The 12,609-nt window shown below is 50.0% G+C and overlaps 1 protein-coding gene across 3 annotated transcripts; it reads right to left on the bottom strand.

Moving 5' to 3' along the window:
- Positions 1-3,145: 3,145 nt before the first annotated feature.
- On the bottom strand, positions 3,146-12,379 carry lrrc73 (leucine rich repeat containing 73). 3 transcript variants are annotated; one of them, XM_088609703.1, is made up of 6 exons: positions 11,268-12,377; positions 9,741-9,901; positions 8,415-8,537; positions 6,470-6,570; positions 3,910-4,105; positions 3,146-3,454 (listed from the first exon to the last, which is right to left on the bottom strand). In XM_088609703.1, the coding sequence occupies exons 1-6, from the start codon at positions 11,537-11,539 to the stop codon at positions 3,384-3,386; spliced, it is 924 nt and encodes a 307-aa protein (XP_088465829.1). In that variant the 5' UTR covers positions 11,540-12,377; the 3' UTR covers positions 3,146-3,383. The 3 variants fall into 3 exon arrangements, with proteins under 3 accessions (XP_088465829.1, XP_088465830.1, XP_088465831.1); XM_088609704.1 differs by having other exon boundaries at positions 3,916-4,105; positions 11,268-12,376; XM_088609705.1 differs by lacking the exon at positions 8,415-8,537 and having other exon boundaries at positions 11,268-12,379.
- Positions 12,380-12,609: the final 230 nt, after the last annotated feature.

The following is a 12,609-nucleotide window of genomic DNA, read 5'->3' as shown; positions in this document are numbered from 1 at the left end:
GACTGATCTTGGCTGGTAACCTCCGTGCATGCTTCTTTTCGCACATGTGCTGCTCATGTGGACACGTTGAGCCTTCTCCGCCATTTATCTTCTTTGCAGTTCCAGCAGCTGAACCATCTGTGTGTTCCCTCTACCGGCTAGCAGAGCGCTCAAGTTCCAAAGCCTTGGGACGATGCAAATTCCTAGAGCTGTTAATGTGATTGCAGTTCTATAATGCGAATTGCATAAGAGTAAAGCCATTATTTAAATTTGATTTCCATTCTCGGGGAAGGTTACCTGCACTGTTGCAGCAAATTTTTGATGACAGAAAACTGGAGTGATTAAATTCTCTCCATTTTGGTAAAGAGATCAGTATCCATACTGAGTGAGCTGTGAACCACACAGCATGTTAGGCTGCCATCTGGTGGATAGTGCTCATATGCTCTTAGCTGAGAATCGGATATACTGGTCCCCATTACCTGAAAAGTGTTTTGAGTGGAGTGTCCAGAAAAGCGCTGTAAGCTATTGCTATTATTATTATTATTATTATTATTATTATTATTACTACTACTTAGTTTTGTTCCGTTGCAGAGCTGCACACCCTGCAGAAATCCAGAAGCCTTAAACTGAGCTAAGGCTATAAAAAATGTTAAGCACGCCTATTTGTTGGTCTCCCAGTTCAGGTAACATTGGTCCACTTATAGTGGATATCCACACCTCCCCATAGTTAGTTTTCATTTATAGAGGCGGAGACTTGCTTCTGTTTTTGGTTTGGCTGCTGAACAGGATATTTAAAGTGCTGAAAGGAGATCCACTGTGCTCAGGCTGAGGTTTTCCTGGGAAGTGATGCATGCCTTCAAAGCACCCGACTTCTCACCTCTCAGCACTGCTGCCCGTGTGCAGGCATGTCTGAACACTGCCCCAGAAAGAGCTCATGTCCATTTTCATGTATGAACTTGTCCTCTCGAGACTGGCTAGTGTTCTATCCATGTTACAGTCCCTACTGCCATTCCTCTGCCTGCCTTGCTTATATACAATCAGCCAGGCTCGGGGTTTGTCCCTGCAGCCTAGCAACAGGGAACTGGATCGGGGCAGGGGGCAGCGGCGATGTGCAGACGCTGCTCCTGAGGGGCCGACCCCAGACGCAGACGCCACACAAGCCTGACCGCGGCAGGCGCGTCTTGAACCTGATCCCGGAGAAAGAAGTGGCGGCACCTGATTCCCTCTTTATTTTTTTGCTGAGCTTTACCCAGTAAGAAGTAGGAGTGATCAGACACGTCACAGAGGAGACTGCAGCGAGGGCACCATGGTGGTCGGGTCTGGTAATCTGCCTGTCCTGAGGGGGGTGACCGGGGACGAAAGCAGTTTCTTCTCTGGGTTTTATCCCCCACTGTAGCAGCGTTGTAGCAGATCACCTCTCGCGCAGCTGATGTGCTCTGACAAGGGTTTTCAGATCCCAGACCTGACCTGCTGTCTGAAAAGACAGTGTCAGCTCTGAATATGTTTTCGTATTTACTCTGGACTTACTGGCACTAACATTAAAGGCAACCAGGACCTATTCCAGCAGAGTGTGGCGGTTAGCAGGACTGCACCCTCATGGGACTCCAGTCCACTTAAGCGTGCACACTCACACTGGAGCGGAGAGGAGCCCCACGCAGCCGCGGGCAGAGCAAGACTCCACACAGACGGTAGCATCAAACCCAGGACTTGAGAAATGTGGAGCAGTAGCAGCATGAGGTCCTTCTCTCTTGATCAACAGTGAGAAGGACATTGAAATTGCAGGACGCTCGTTTTCTTTTGCCAAAAGCCTTTTGAACGCTGACCCGAGTGCCTCAGCATTCCTGCAGGGCCATTCTTCTCACCCACTGACAGGTGCAGCTCTGCGGAAGCTAAAATAATACTTCTGAAAAGCGCGCTCTATAATTAATGGAGCATCCTCGATCCAGTTCCCTGTTGCTAGGCTGCAGGGACAAACCATGAGCCAGGTGTTCTATTTCCTGTTCCTCAGCCCCCACAAATTCACATCCCTGCTTATTCCAAAGGTAGGCAGGCAGGCAGATATCACAGCCAAGGAATTACAGAAGGGACAAACTGTAATCTGGGCATAACGCAAGCCTTAACATGGTTAATATCTGAGTCACAAAGGAAGAGCAGGTATAGAAGTTAAAGCTTGAAATGATGAAGCTTAAAATGATGTGTTGAACTTTTACACTTGGTAGTCTGAAAAGAAAACATTTTCATATTCATGTTCTTTCATTCAGCAGAGAAATCTGTAATGCAACTTTTACAGGCATTCTGCAGATTTTATTAAGGTATAAAGATGCTTGCCAGAGAACGTTATTCTACAACCATTAGCAGGTTTTGTAAAACAGTATATAGTTGACCTTTTTCTCTTACGATCCTGAATGTATTTCATTCACACAGCTGGAGAAAGGTATCGTACTGAGAGTACCACACCACACTGGCTGTGCGGCTTCGTAGTTTTATGGTGATGCTCACCCGCACAGTGCTCAGGTAACCAAGCAAAAGCAATGCGGCAGAACAAAGGCATCTTGCACACAAAAGTGCAGAGACACTTTGATACTGATGAGTGCGTATAAGTTGCACCTTTGTACTGCAAATAAGGACAAATCACAGTGGGAGCTTTCAAAATGGTTCACTTTCATGTGATGGGAAAGTAGAAAACAGAAAAAAAACTGATCAAAACAAAAGTGATGAAGGTACTTTGTGCTGAACTAGAGTCTGTTCTCCCTTTCCTACCAGCTAACTCGGTATCGATGGTATTTTAACATTTGCTGGGGATTTGTTTTTTTCTTATATACACATAAGCACAGGACAGGTTTTAGTTTTTAGTGTCTGTATGAAACTTGTATTTTAGTCATGTTGATTTTATACCACACTGTGCAATATTCACTGCTATAGACTAATAGGAATCTGCCCAGTGCCAAGTCATTAATATGCTTTGTGGTGAAGACCAAAAAAAGACCGGGGATGTTTCACTTTCCCGTGTTTCTCTCTTTCCAGGAGAGAAGCCTTAGCAGATTGTTCCAATGGAGGGGGGTGATACACAGTCCAGGCAATGACTGCAGTTTTACAGTGAAGTGTTTGCCTCCCCCTCCTCCAAGCCTAACAGTGGAAGCACCCGGGCAAAGAAGACACCCCAGTCTTTTTCTTAAGAAGATGTAAATAGGTTTATTCTCTTAGCCGACATTCACAACATTAACTGCATGTAGTTCTTATACGTCAGAGGCTATTTCATATGGTTCCATAAGTTTCTATTTTTATAGACTGTACATCTTTAAAATAAATAATTCACTCTTAAGTCACTTGGTGTTCAGCGTTTGTGCCTTTCCCGTTGGCTGTGTACAAGCGCTACACATCCTGCCCTGTGACTGGCGTGAGGCTCACATCTCGGTCTCGGCCAGCAGGCTGTCCCCCAGGCCCGACGTCACCAGGACCATCTGGGAGCTGGAGTCTGCAGGGGCGACAGGGGAGAGCAGTGAGCAGCCTGTTCTCTGTCGCAGCTTCACAGCTTTTGGAGTTGTTACCTTCCTCATTAAAGACAAAGTATAACAAGTCACGAGGGGAGGTAAGAGGAACAATACTGCATATTTTCCAGTTTAAATAATTACAGCCGGATAGTTCAGGTGGGGAGCTGCGTCAGCATGCATAGGCTGCAGAGGAACAAGTGATGGGTTTATTCCCTGCTGAAAAGAGAAGGAAAGAAACCCAACGCTTCGGCCTTACGAAGGCTCCACAGCTGAAAGGTTGCGTTTCTTTTCTTCTTATCTGCATGGAATAAACCTGTACTTGTTCCATTACACCAGTATGCCCCACACCTGTGATGTTTTACTTGCTTGAGTGTTGTCCTAAGACAAAGGCAATATGCCTGGCTTGTGTGCCTCTGCAGCCAGGCTAGCTCTGGCCCACCCTTACTGCCTGGTGAGAGCCAGGTGGTCTTCTCCCTGGCTGGCCCCCCGGTGCCCCGCGCCGCCCCCTCGTCGTCCTCCTCCCCCTCCGACAGCAGGTCAGAGATCTGCTGCTGCAGCTCAGCGCTGATGTCGTTCTCGGCCAGCACCAGCATGCGCAGGCACGTCGGGTAGTTCTCCACCATGTCCAGGAAGATCTGCGGGAGAGAGGGTGTTGCGTCAGCGGGGGGCTCTCGGACCCCTCTGTCCCCGCGGTCCGGACCACGCTGGCTCCAGACCGGCCTATCCCCACGCAGCCCGCCTCTCGTCTGAGCGTGACGTTCTCAGACAGCAGCTCATCACGGTACATTCTGTCACGAGCGTGTATCACACGTTTCTTTGCCACATGTGCCCTTTTCATTCTGTCCTGTCTTTGTTCTCTTCTCGGTCAGCCAGGGCTGTGCTTCGATTATAAAAAGCCCTGGAAAAGGACTTTGTATGAGAGCAGAGCAGACTGTTGGATTGGCTGTTTGAATAACTGCCTTCTCATGTCCGTTGGGGAGCTGGGGGGTGAGAGGCTATCTCTCACTGGTATCACGCAGGCCTTGCTGGGCACAGGAGCTCGCAGTGTAATCGGCGAGAGGAGCACTGCACCTCCAGGTGGAGCTCACTCTCCTGGAAGTCCCTGTGTGGCTGACAGGTGTGTCTGATGGCAAGAGTTCAGCCTGGGGCTCTCCAGATGCGAGAGGTGTCAGAGTTAGCCCTTATTTTAAGACAAAACTGTCTCTCTGACCTGTGGCTTATATCCATCCACATTTCTTTACAAGTGCACATGGACAGGAAAGGTCATCCTGAGCCAGAGTGTAACCCAGCACCGGTGACCTCTATCCCTTATTCACCCATCTTCCCCAGAATACCCTCGAGAGGGCTAGCTAGCTCCGGCAAGCTGAGACACAAAAGCCCCTCAGCCTGGAGAGACCTCATGCCTGTGCTGAACACTAACAACAGCGCGCTGTCAAAAAGTGTTCACGAACTCGTACCTGGTTCCTTCAGCTTTTGTCCTCTGGAAGATCAAAAGCTGCTTTTTATCATTCTCAGAAATTTAACACACAGGGAGGTGAAACCACATGACAGCTCAACAGACCCCCCTGGAATATTTCTGCTGGCAGGTCACGGGACCTTTAGAGCGTTGCTTTGTAAAGGCCGGCAGACAGTCAAGGACTTCCTGACCGCGTTACAGAAGCGCAACTTTTCCAGCATTGACATTCAGGCTCACCTGCCACTGCTACAAAGAGAAACAGCCGTGATTCCCTATAGACACACTGGGCTGAGATCAAAGAGACAGCGGAGGTTTTCCAGCTGAAGGGGTTGTTTGATATGGAATTTTCAACCTTGTACTAATTTCAGGCCCTGAAGGTTCTACCTCATTTGTGTACACATGAAAGACCTCATACACTCAGCTGTGGGAACTATTTTGACACTGAGATATCTGCTCACTGTCCAGCTCTACAGCGCTAAAACACTGCTGCTGAAAAACCGCACTCTTGAGGCACAAGCACACAGCTCCACCTAGTGGCAGCTGTACGGTATGTCTACGTGCTCTAAGTGCTGTATTCCCCCTTTATGGTTCTCAGACATAAAGCCTGAAAGACATCTTTATGAGCGTGTTTATTTAATATTGTAATTGCTAATTATTTAGAATATGTTCCTAATCAATCTGGAATCATCAATTGGGATTTTATGTCTTGGCTCACAGCAATAATCCTAAGAACAAGAACTCCAAGCATTTTTGGTTACACAGAGAGTTGTGGGGGTCTGAAACAAGTTATGAGGCCATGTTGTTGGATCCAATACCCTGGCTTCTTTCAAGAAACAACTGGATGAGACCCTCATATCGCCCAGCTGTTAGTAACCAAAGGAGGTAGATGGGCCAATTGGTCTCCTCTTCCTTGTAAAACATTTCTCATCTTGAGACCATAGTATCCACATGAGGAGAAAGAGGAGATACACCCCCCCTTTCATACTATTCATCTTTTTCACTTTGTTAAGATCTGCACTGATGTTCAGAGCCAGCTGGAGGAGTGCTGCATCCCCACGGCCCCATCTCCAGCAGCCCTGAGCCAGCTGTGTGCTGCTGCCTGAGCACTCCAGTCACAGCTGTGTGCTGCTGCTTGTGCACTCCAGTCACAGTTGGCTGGTGACATGAGCCAGCTGTGTGCTGCTGCCTGAGCACTCCAGTCACAGCTGTGTGCTGCTGCTTGAGCACTCCCAGTCACAGTCGCTGGTGATGTTAGTCAGTTGTGTGCTGCTGCTTGTGCACTCCCAGTCACAGTGGGCTGGTGACACAGCCCAGGATCGAACTCATGATGTCTTGATCACAGAACTCAGCCTGTGCACTAGAGATCCACTTCAGAGATCACATTTTCCACACATACTGCTCAAATCCACAAAGCGACACACTGAACGAGTACATCTGTGGAGCCATCATACAGTATGAGAACAGGGGAGGGGTCACTTCATCACACGGACATTGTGGCTTTCACTGCCGCTGTCACTGGGCTTAGCGAGGACGGGGTTCTGACCTGTGCGGACTGGTTGGTGAGGCCTGTTCCCTCTAGATCCAGTACCTCCAGAGTCCGGCTCGAAGCCACGGCAACTGCCAGCATCCCAGCGATCTGGTCACCTGGAAACCAGCAAGCAAAGTCTAAACTCGGAGAAGCTGCCCTTGGCAAACTGAAACAATGTCAGGCTTTCGTTTTCGACCTCAGTGCAAGGTGGCGCTTTATGATCTGTGCAACTAGCTAGGCCTGTAAGGCAAGATAACTGACCACTGAGAAACATTATAGGCATTTTTTATTGCTGCAGCCCTTGACAGCTCTACTTTAAAACTGAGTTTGTTGGGCTAACAGGATTGTCGTGTTAAAAAAAAAAGTACAAACCCTGTCACTTTGGTATCTACCTTGCTGTTTCACATAGCATTGTTGATGGACAAGGTCTCTGTTATTAAGAAGCAGCGTTAGGCTTTGATCCGACAGAACTCTGTTGTCATGGAGACAGAGTGTGAGGGCTTCCTCAGCCACTGCAATTAAACACTGGAGTCTCGGGAGACCTCTGAGCGACAAGGCGCAGAAAATACTCTTATCTGTCTTGGTCAAACTACGCGCCAGCACCATCAATCTTCAGAAAACCTTTCTGCCTGCAGGTCTTTTATTTTGTCTAAAAAGAAATCCTTTCACGCTGACCACAGTATAATTCGAGAGCTGTTTGCGATCAAGTTATGTAACAAAAGAAAAAGCAAGAAGCACTTGTCATGAGGAGCCCAGCACAAACGCTGGCTTTGGAATGTCGGTCTGGCGCGAATGTCAGAGAAGACTGCTGTCGTCTGGTAATGGAGGCGAAGACTCTCCATGACTTGGAATTTTATAACCCGATGCTAAATCTGTCCTGTTTTGGGGTGGCGAATTGTGACAGTAAGGACAGATGCTCTCTGTCTTGAAATGTCCTGTGTCATCAGCAGTCTCATAGACTCTTTAGGCCACAGTCAACAGTGCACTGCCAATACGATGCACTGGGAGCTTTCAGCATGACCCCGTTATCCATCCATTTTCATCCACTGTGCAAGTCAGGCTCCTGGGGGAGCCGGAGTCTATCCTGGTAAATGGGTGAAAAGTGGGGTGAAACCTGGACAGGACACCTGTCCATCTCAGGCACACACACACACCAGGGCCAGTTTTCACCTACCAGCATGTCTTTGGAGTCCGAGAGGAAACCAGAGCGCTGAGAGTAATGTCATACCCATGTAATCACAAGATAGACGTACAAGCTCCACACAGACAGCACCTCAGGCTTGGATTTGAACCCAGGGCCTCAGAGCTGTGAGGCAGCAATGCCAGCCACTGCACCACTGTGCTGCCCATGATCCTTTTACCAATGCTATTTTACTAACAGATGACAGAGGGGTTTGAGCACAGTACCCAGGCTGCAGACAGAACTCCTCTGTCTTCTCCACCCTCATTAACTGAATGATAAAGGGCTACTTCAGCTGTCCGGCCTCTCCAGAGCTCATTCGCTCTCGTCACTCAGCCTGGTGGCCTCTTTAAGACCTTCCTCTCTGGTCCATGAGGGGGTTCAAGAAGAATGTCAAGGGCTCTGCTTGAGGACAGCACCTGTCAGTGCATCATTTGTGCCGAGTCTGAAACACACACTGAAATCAACCAGAGAGAGGACAGCTCCGCAGAAAGCTTCACCAGAGGACAGCAAATCCTAACAACAGATGTGAAATCTGACCAGTGTGGATGTGAGACCTGATGAAAAGTGGGAAGCAGGTTCGGGCTCTATGAAGACTGATGAAGCTGTAAAAGCTCTAGGCTTTCCAGGCAGACGCTGTTTAGGTCATAGCAAAGGAGGATTCACGGCAGCCATATCCAAACACAAAAGAGTTGATCTGAAACCAAAAAGAAACCTCCCGTCTTTTCTCCGCAGTCTGCTGTTCGTGTGTCCCAGCAGAGCCGCGGACCGGGCCCTTACCCAGGGGGTTGTAGTCCAGATTGAGGACGCGCAGCTGGGAGCTGTGAGCCACGGCGATGGCCAGGCGCGCCCAGCCCTTGGAGGTGATGGCGGGGTTGGCGCTGAGGGTCAGCTCCTTCAGGCCTGCGGGCAGACGGGCACTGTCACGTCCCCTGCGGTTTACTGCAGAGGTGTTTCTGGAAACGCCTTCCTTTTGTATATGGTTGTGGAAAGATTTTCACACCTAAAGTCAATTAGGGTTAGAACTATCTAATACTCATGGCTGCGGTTCAGGACATGGTTAGTGTTAAGTGTTCTATAAGAACAGAGTTAGGGTTAGAATTGGTGTTGGAGTTTTGTCTAGTGTTTAGATTATGCTTATGGTTAGGGTCAGAGTTAGGCCTAAGATCCTAATGCTTAAATTATCTTTAATATTCACGTAATCATAATCTTAACATTAACCATGACCCTAAACCTAATCTTACTGGTAAGCCTTTTCCTAGCCCTAACCCTGTATGGGTCTGTGTCTCCAGAATAAAAGGAGAGAGTGGATTTGCTACGACATCTCCACTTACATCAGTTCTGTTGACCTCTAGTTCTGCTTCTACTGCTTAGAATGTAGAGTGCTCCAATTTAAAATAATTATGTATTTCAATTTGATGTGATCTTTTTAGACAGGTTATGCTAGAATATATGCTGGAATATACAGACCTGAAAACACTTCACAAATGTAATTAACCTGAGACTGCACTGAAATGGACTAGGCTGCAGGTGCCTACCATCAGTCCTCAATGCCTAAACAAACTCTGGCGCACAGCGCAGGTCCTGACAGAGCCTGCCGCTTAAAGTGTCGCTCCTGCTCTCGTTGCCTTTTGAGGATCTTGTTTCACAAAGTCGGCATCTTTGCCGAATTCCTCAATTTATGTTGCTGTTTGTCAAAGTCCTGCCACACATTACATGATTACCAGGCTGATGCACATGAGCGGATGACACATGAGCTAATGCATCTTTCCTCTTCCAGGCATCAGCTTGTGTCTCTGAACCGTTGTTGCGTGTGTGCCCAGCAGTGGCCTGATGTTCTTATTTCTCTGCAGAATTTCTGATTAGCTGTTAGGAAGTTACTGGGCTAGAGACTGGGGGCAGCTGCTGCGAGCTCAGGAGATAGCCACTGACCTACAGTCCGCCATGCTCAGACGAGGCGCACAATCCCGAGCCGACACTCCCCACTGCCATAGAATAACAAGGGATGACAACACTGTAGCTTCAGCCCATAGCAATGGTCATCACATCCATTGGACAGAGCGAAGCGATCAAGGCAGGCCATGTTAGCAGAGCAGCTTTGCTTACCTGATTTGGCTCCGTCCGGAGGCAGCATGCCACAGATGATCTGCACCCCCTCGTCCCCGAGCATGCAGTCGCCCAGGTCCAGCGACACCAGCGAGGGGTGTGTGGACAGAGCAGTATTGAGAGCCGCCAGCCCGGCGTCCATCAGCGGGCTCCCGTGGAGACTGCAGAGGAGACACAGGGGGGCTGATCGAGGGAAGGGACGCCCCACCACACCCTTGTCTCCTGGGATTCGCCCCAGCTTAACTGGATCGGGGGTTTCCCCTCTAGCCGTGAACCGGATGGTCGACCCTCCCCATCGGGAAACAGCAGTTGTGAATCAGGTGGGATCGCTGCAACCCCTACACTTGCGCCCACACAGGAGGAACAGGCTGTGCTCAGGGGAGCCTGCTGCTGGCCACCGGCCATTGGACACGCTGTGAGCCACACAGCGGAGGAGTGGCCGTCCTCTCACTGAAAGCACGGCCAGCACCAGGGGCCACAGCTACCTGCCTCAAGGCCACTCATCCAGCGGCACCTGGCCAACTGCAAGACACCACATGGGAAACCCCAGTTTCCCGCGAAACTCTGACCACTGTCTGTAGGTTGAAGTGCAGCATGCTTTATCAAGGCCTGTAAGGTGTCCGCGCCAGGGGAGGCCCACTAGACACGGATTTGTGCCGCCTGTGTCCCCTACGGGCTCGATTTAGTGCAGGAGGTCCTTCCCACTCAGGAAGTGGGGAGAGTGAGAGCCACAGACCGGCAGAAAGCTCTGTTTGGGAAGGGATGAGCTCCGCTTCGTGAGATCTTTGCCCCATTGCCAGACATTGTGTGAAATGACACTCCTGATCCACAGCTCTTGACCTTGGAGTGCAAGGGTCACTACAGCCTGATCACACCGTGGTAAAGGTCGCCTCTCGCACTGTACCCATCTGACACTACTTCCGTACCTCTGAGCCCACCTGCTGCTGCTCAACAGTGTCCCCCCCGTCCCCCCCAGTGGGCTGTGGGAGTCTGGGAGAAGATACCAAAACCGCCTCACGGAAAGGGTTCAATTACTGTAGATATTAACAACCGAACAAGTGAGAGCGGACCTTACTTACTGCGATTTGCCTGACACTTGTAAGATTTAGTGCTGAGATTTGCACAGTAACAGTATAGAAAGATATTCTGCCTTTAGGGGCAGAGAGGTAAAACCGACTGAGCTGACAGTAAGAAATCTCCTAATTGTACCGGAGAAAAAGATCAATGATCAGCGATTTCTAGAGACAAAAAAACCTCTGAATTAGTCCCAGGTTGCAGCATCTGACGTGCAGTACTTGCTTGTTAGTGTATGAAAGACTGGTGTAGTGTGAATAATCAGTAAACAGAAAGCTATTTCTGCATGCTCGCCTTTTTAACTTTGATTGCATGTACTTAAGATGCAGACCAGCAGCAACTGCAGACCCTGGTTTGCATGACGTGCAGTTAAAGAGCTCAATATGTGACCGGTGTGCCAACATGCAGTAAACGCTTAAGCAAACGCCAGGCGATCGCGCCGGCGGTACTCACAACAGAGCCTGGATGGACCTGTTGGCCTGCAGCGCCTCGGCCAGCTGCTTGACCCGGCCGATGCTGGAGACCACGCCGAGGTTGAGGTTGAGCTGAGCCACGGAGTGGCAGTCGGTCAGGCCGCGGCACACCCGGCCGAAGTCGCGGTCGGACAGCTGGCAGCCCCTGACCGACAGCAGCCGCACGCTGTTCTCCTTCAGGCTGTCGCAAATGTCTTTGATCTCGGCTCCCGAGAGGGCTTCTCCCGTGATCTGAATAGAGCCCGGCAGCATGTCGGGACCGACGCCGGGGCCCGGAAGATAGCGTTGCAACCCACAGCCGGGCGCAGAAACCTTATTGCATGGCTTTTTATCTTCGGATGCAAGAGAGGGCTAAAGCTGACCGGTTGCCTTGTAAGTTTGACGAGCCTCCACACGCCCCGGTTTAGCGCAGCCAGGCAAACGGCATGGTCTGTGCGATTCGACTGCCTAATTTATACCACGAACACCGGCCGGTGGGAGACGCGACTTCGGGCATTCGGGCTGCGGTTTAATTCATCGTCAATGCCAGGTCACATCGTTTCCCGCAACCGGGACGCGGGTGATCCCCTGCTGCAGTGAACCGGGTTTGGACGCGGTTCCCGACAGCCGGCGTCTTCGGGCGGCCCGCGGTGAATTCAGCCGTGTATCACTTCCCTTGATGAATTATGCATGCGACCTAGCTTACGGCGGCGTTTAGCTATGCTAAATAATGAGGTGTCCGCCTCCCAGAGTCTCCACTTCGGGTTCGCATGTAAATATCCCCGCTGGGAGACGGGCGCCCCGTCATGCCGGAGCTGGTGCCTCAAGAAGACGGAGGTTTGTTTGCAGGGTGTCGGTTACTATGGACACGGTGCCGTCACTGTCCCCTCGTCTTCAAACATGGCAAAAAAAAAAAAAAGCACGTAAGAAACCCCCCCGATCTTTCACGTACAGTTTATCGCAGGCAGGCCGTTTCCACGGGCATTATTAAAGTGCACGAATTATCCGTCCGTCGAAGGCACAGACGCTGCCTTCCCTCGCCGGACTGCCTGCGATGTGGCGCTACCTAGCAGAAACGCAGGTCTGTGCGTGTGTGTCCTGGGGAGAGAGACGAGCCGGAGCAATAGATGTAACAAGTGCACCGGGTGACAAGTGGCTGCATCTTATTTTACCGCTATCAGGTGTGATTAGTAAGGTCTGGTTTTAACTTCTGCCTTAAGTAGCTTAACGCCTGTTAAGTAGGCTGCAGTAAGTTACAGCTTCCACCCTGCAAATTCTAGAGCACATTAAGCATAAACCTTAAAAGGGTTGAAAACATAAAAACCAGACATATTAAGATTTGC

Source organism: Lepisosteus platostomus, chromosome 17 (assembly GCF_059453375.1).
Source record: "Lepisosteus platostomus isolate fLepPlt1 chromosome 17, fLepPlt1.hap1, whole genome shotgun sequence".
NCBI classification, from domain to species: domain Eukaryota; kingdom Metazoa; phylum Chordata; class Actinopteri; order Semionotiformes; family Lepisosteidae; genus Lepisosteus; species Lepisosteus platostomus.
The sequence above is the reverse complement of the archived record's forward strand: the minus strand, read 5'-3'. Positions and strand labels throughout refer to the sequence as shown.

Bases quoted from the DNA above. Each gene is read 5' to 3' on its own strand.
- lrrc73 (XM_088609703.1), bottom strand. From the start codon at position 11,539: ATGCTGCCGGGCTCTATTCAGATCACGGGAGAAGCCCTCTCGGGAGCC. The intron at 8,538-9,740 runs GTAAGCAAAGCT...GTCTGCCCGCAG, and splicing joins TCCGGACGGAGCCAAATCAG to GCCTGAAGGAGCTGACCCTC. The intron at 3,455-3,909 runs GTGGGCCAGAGC...TCGCCCCTGCAG, and splicing joins GCTCTCACCAGGCAGTAAGG to ACTCCAGCTCCCAGATGGTC.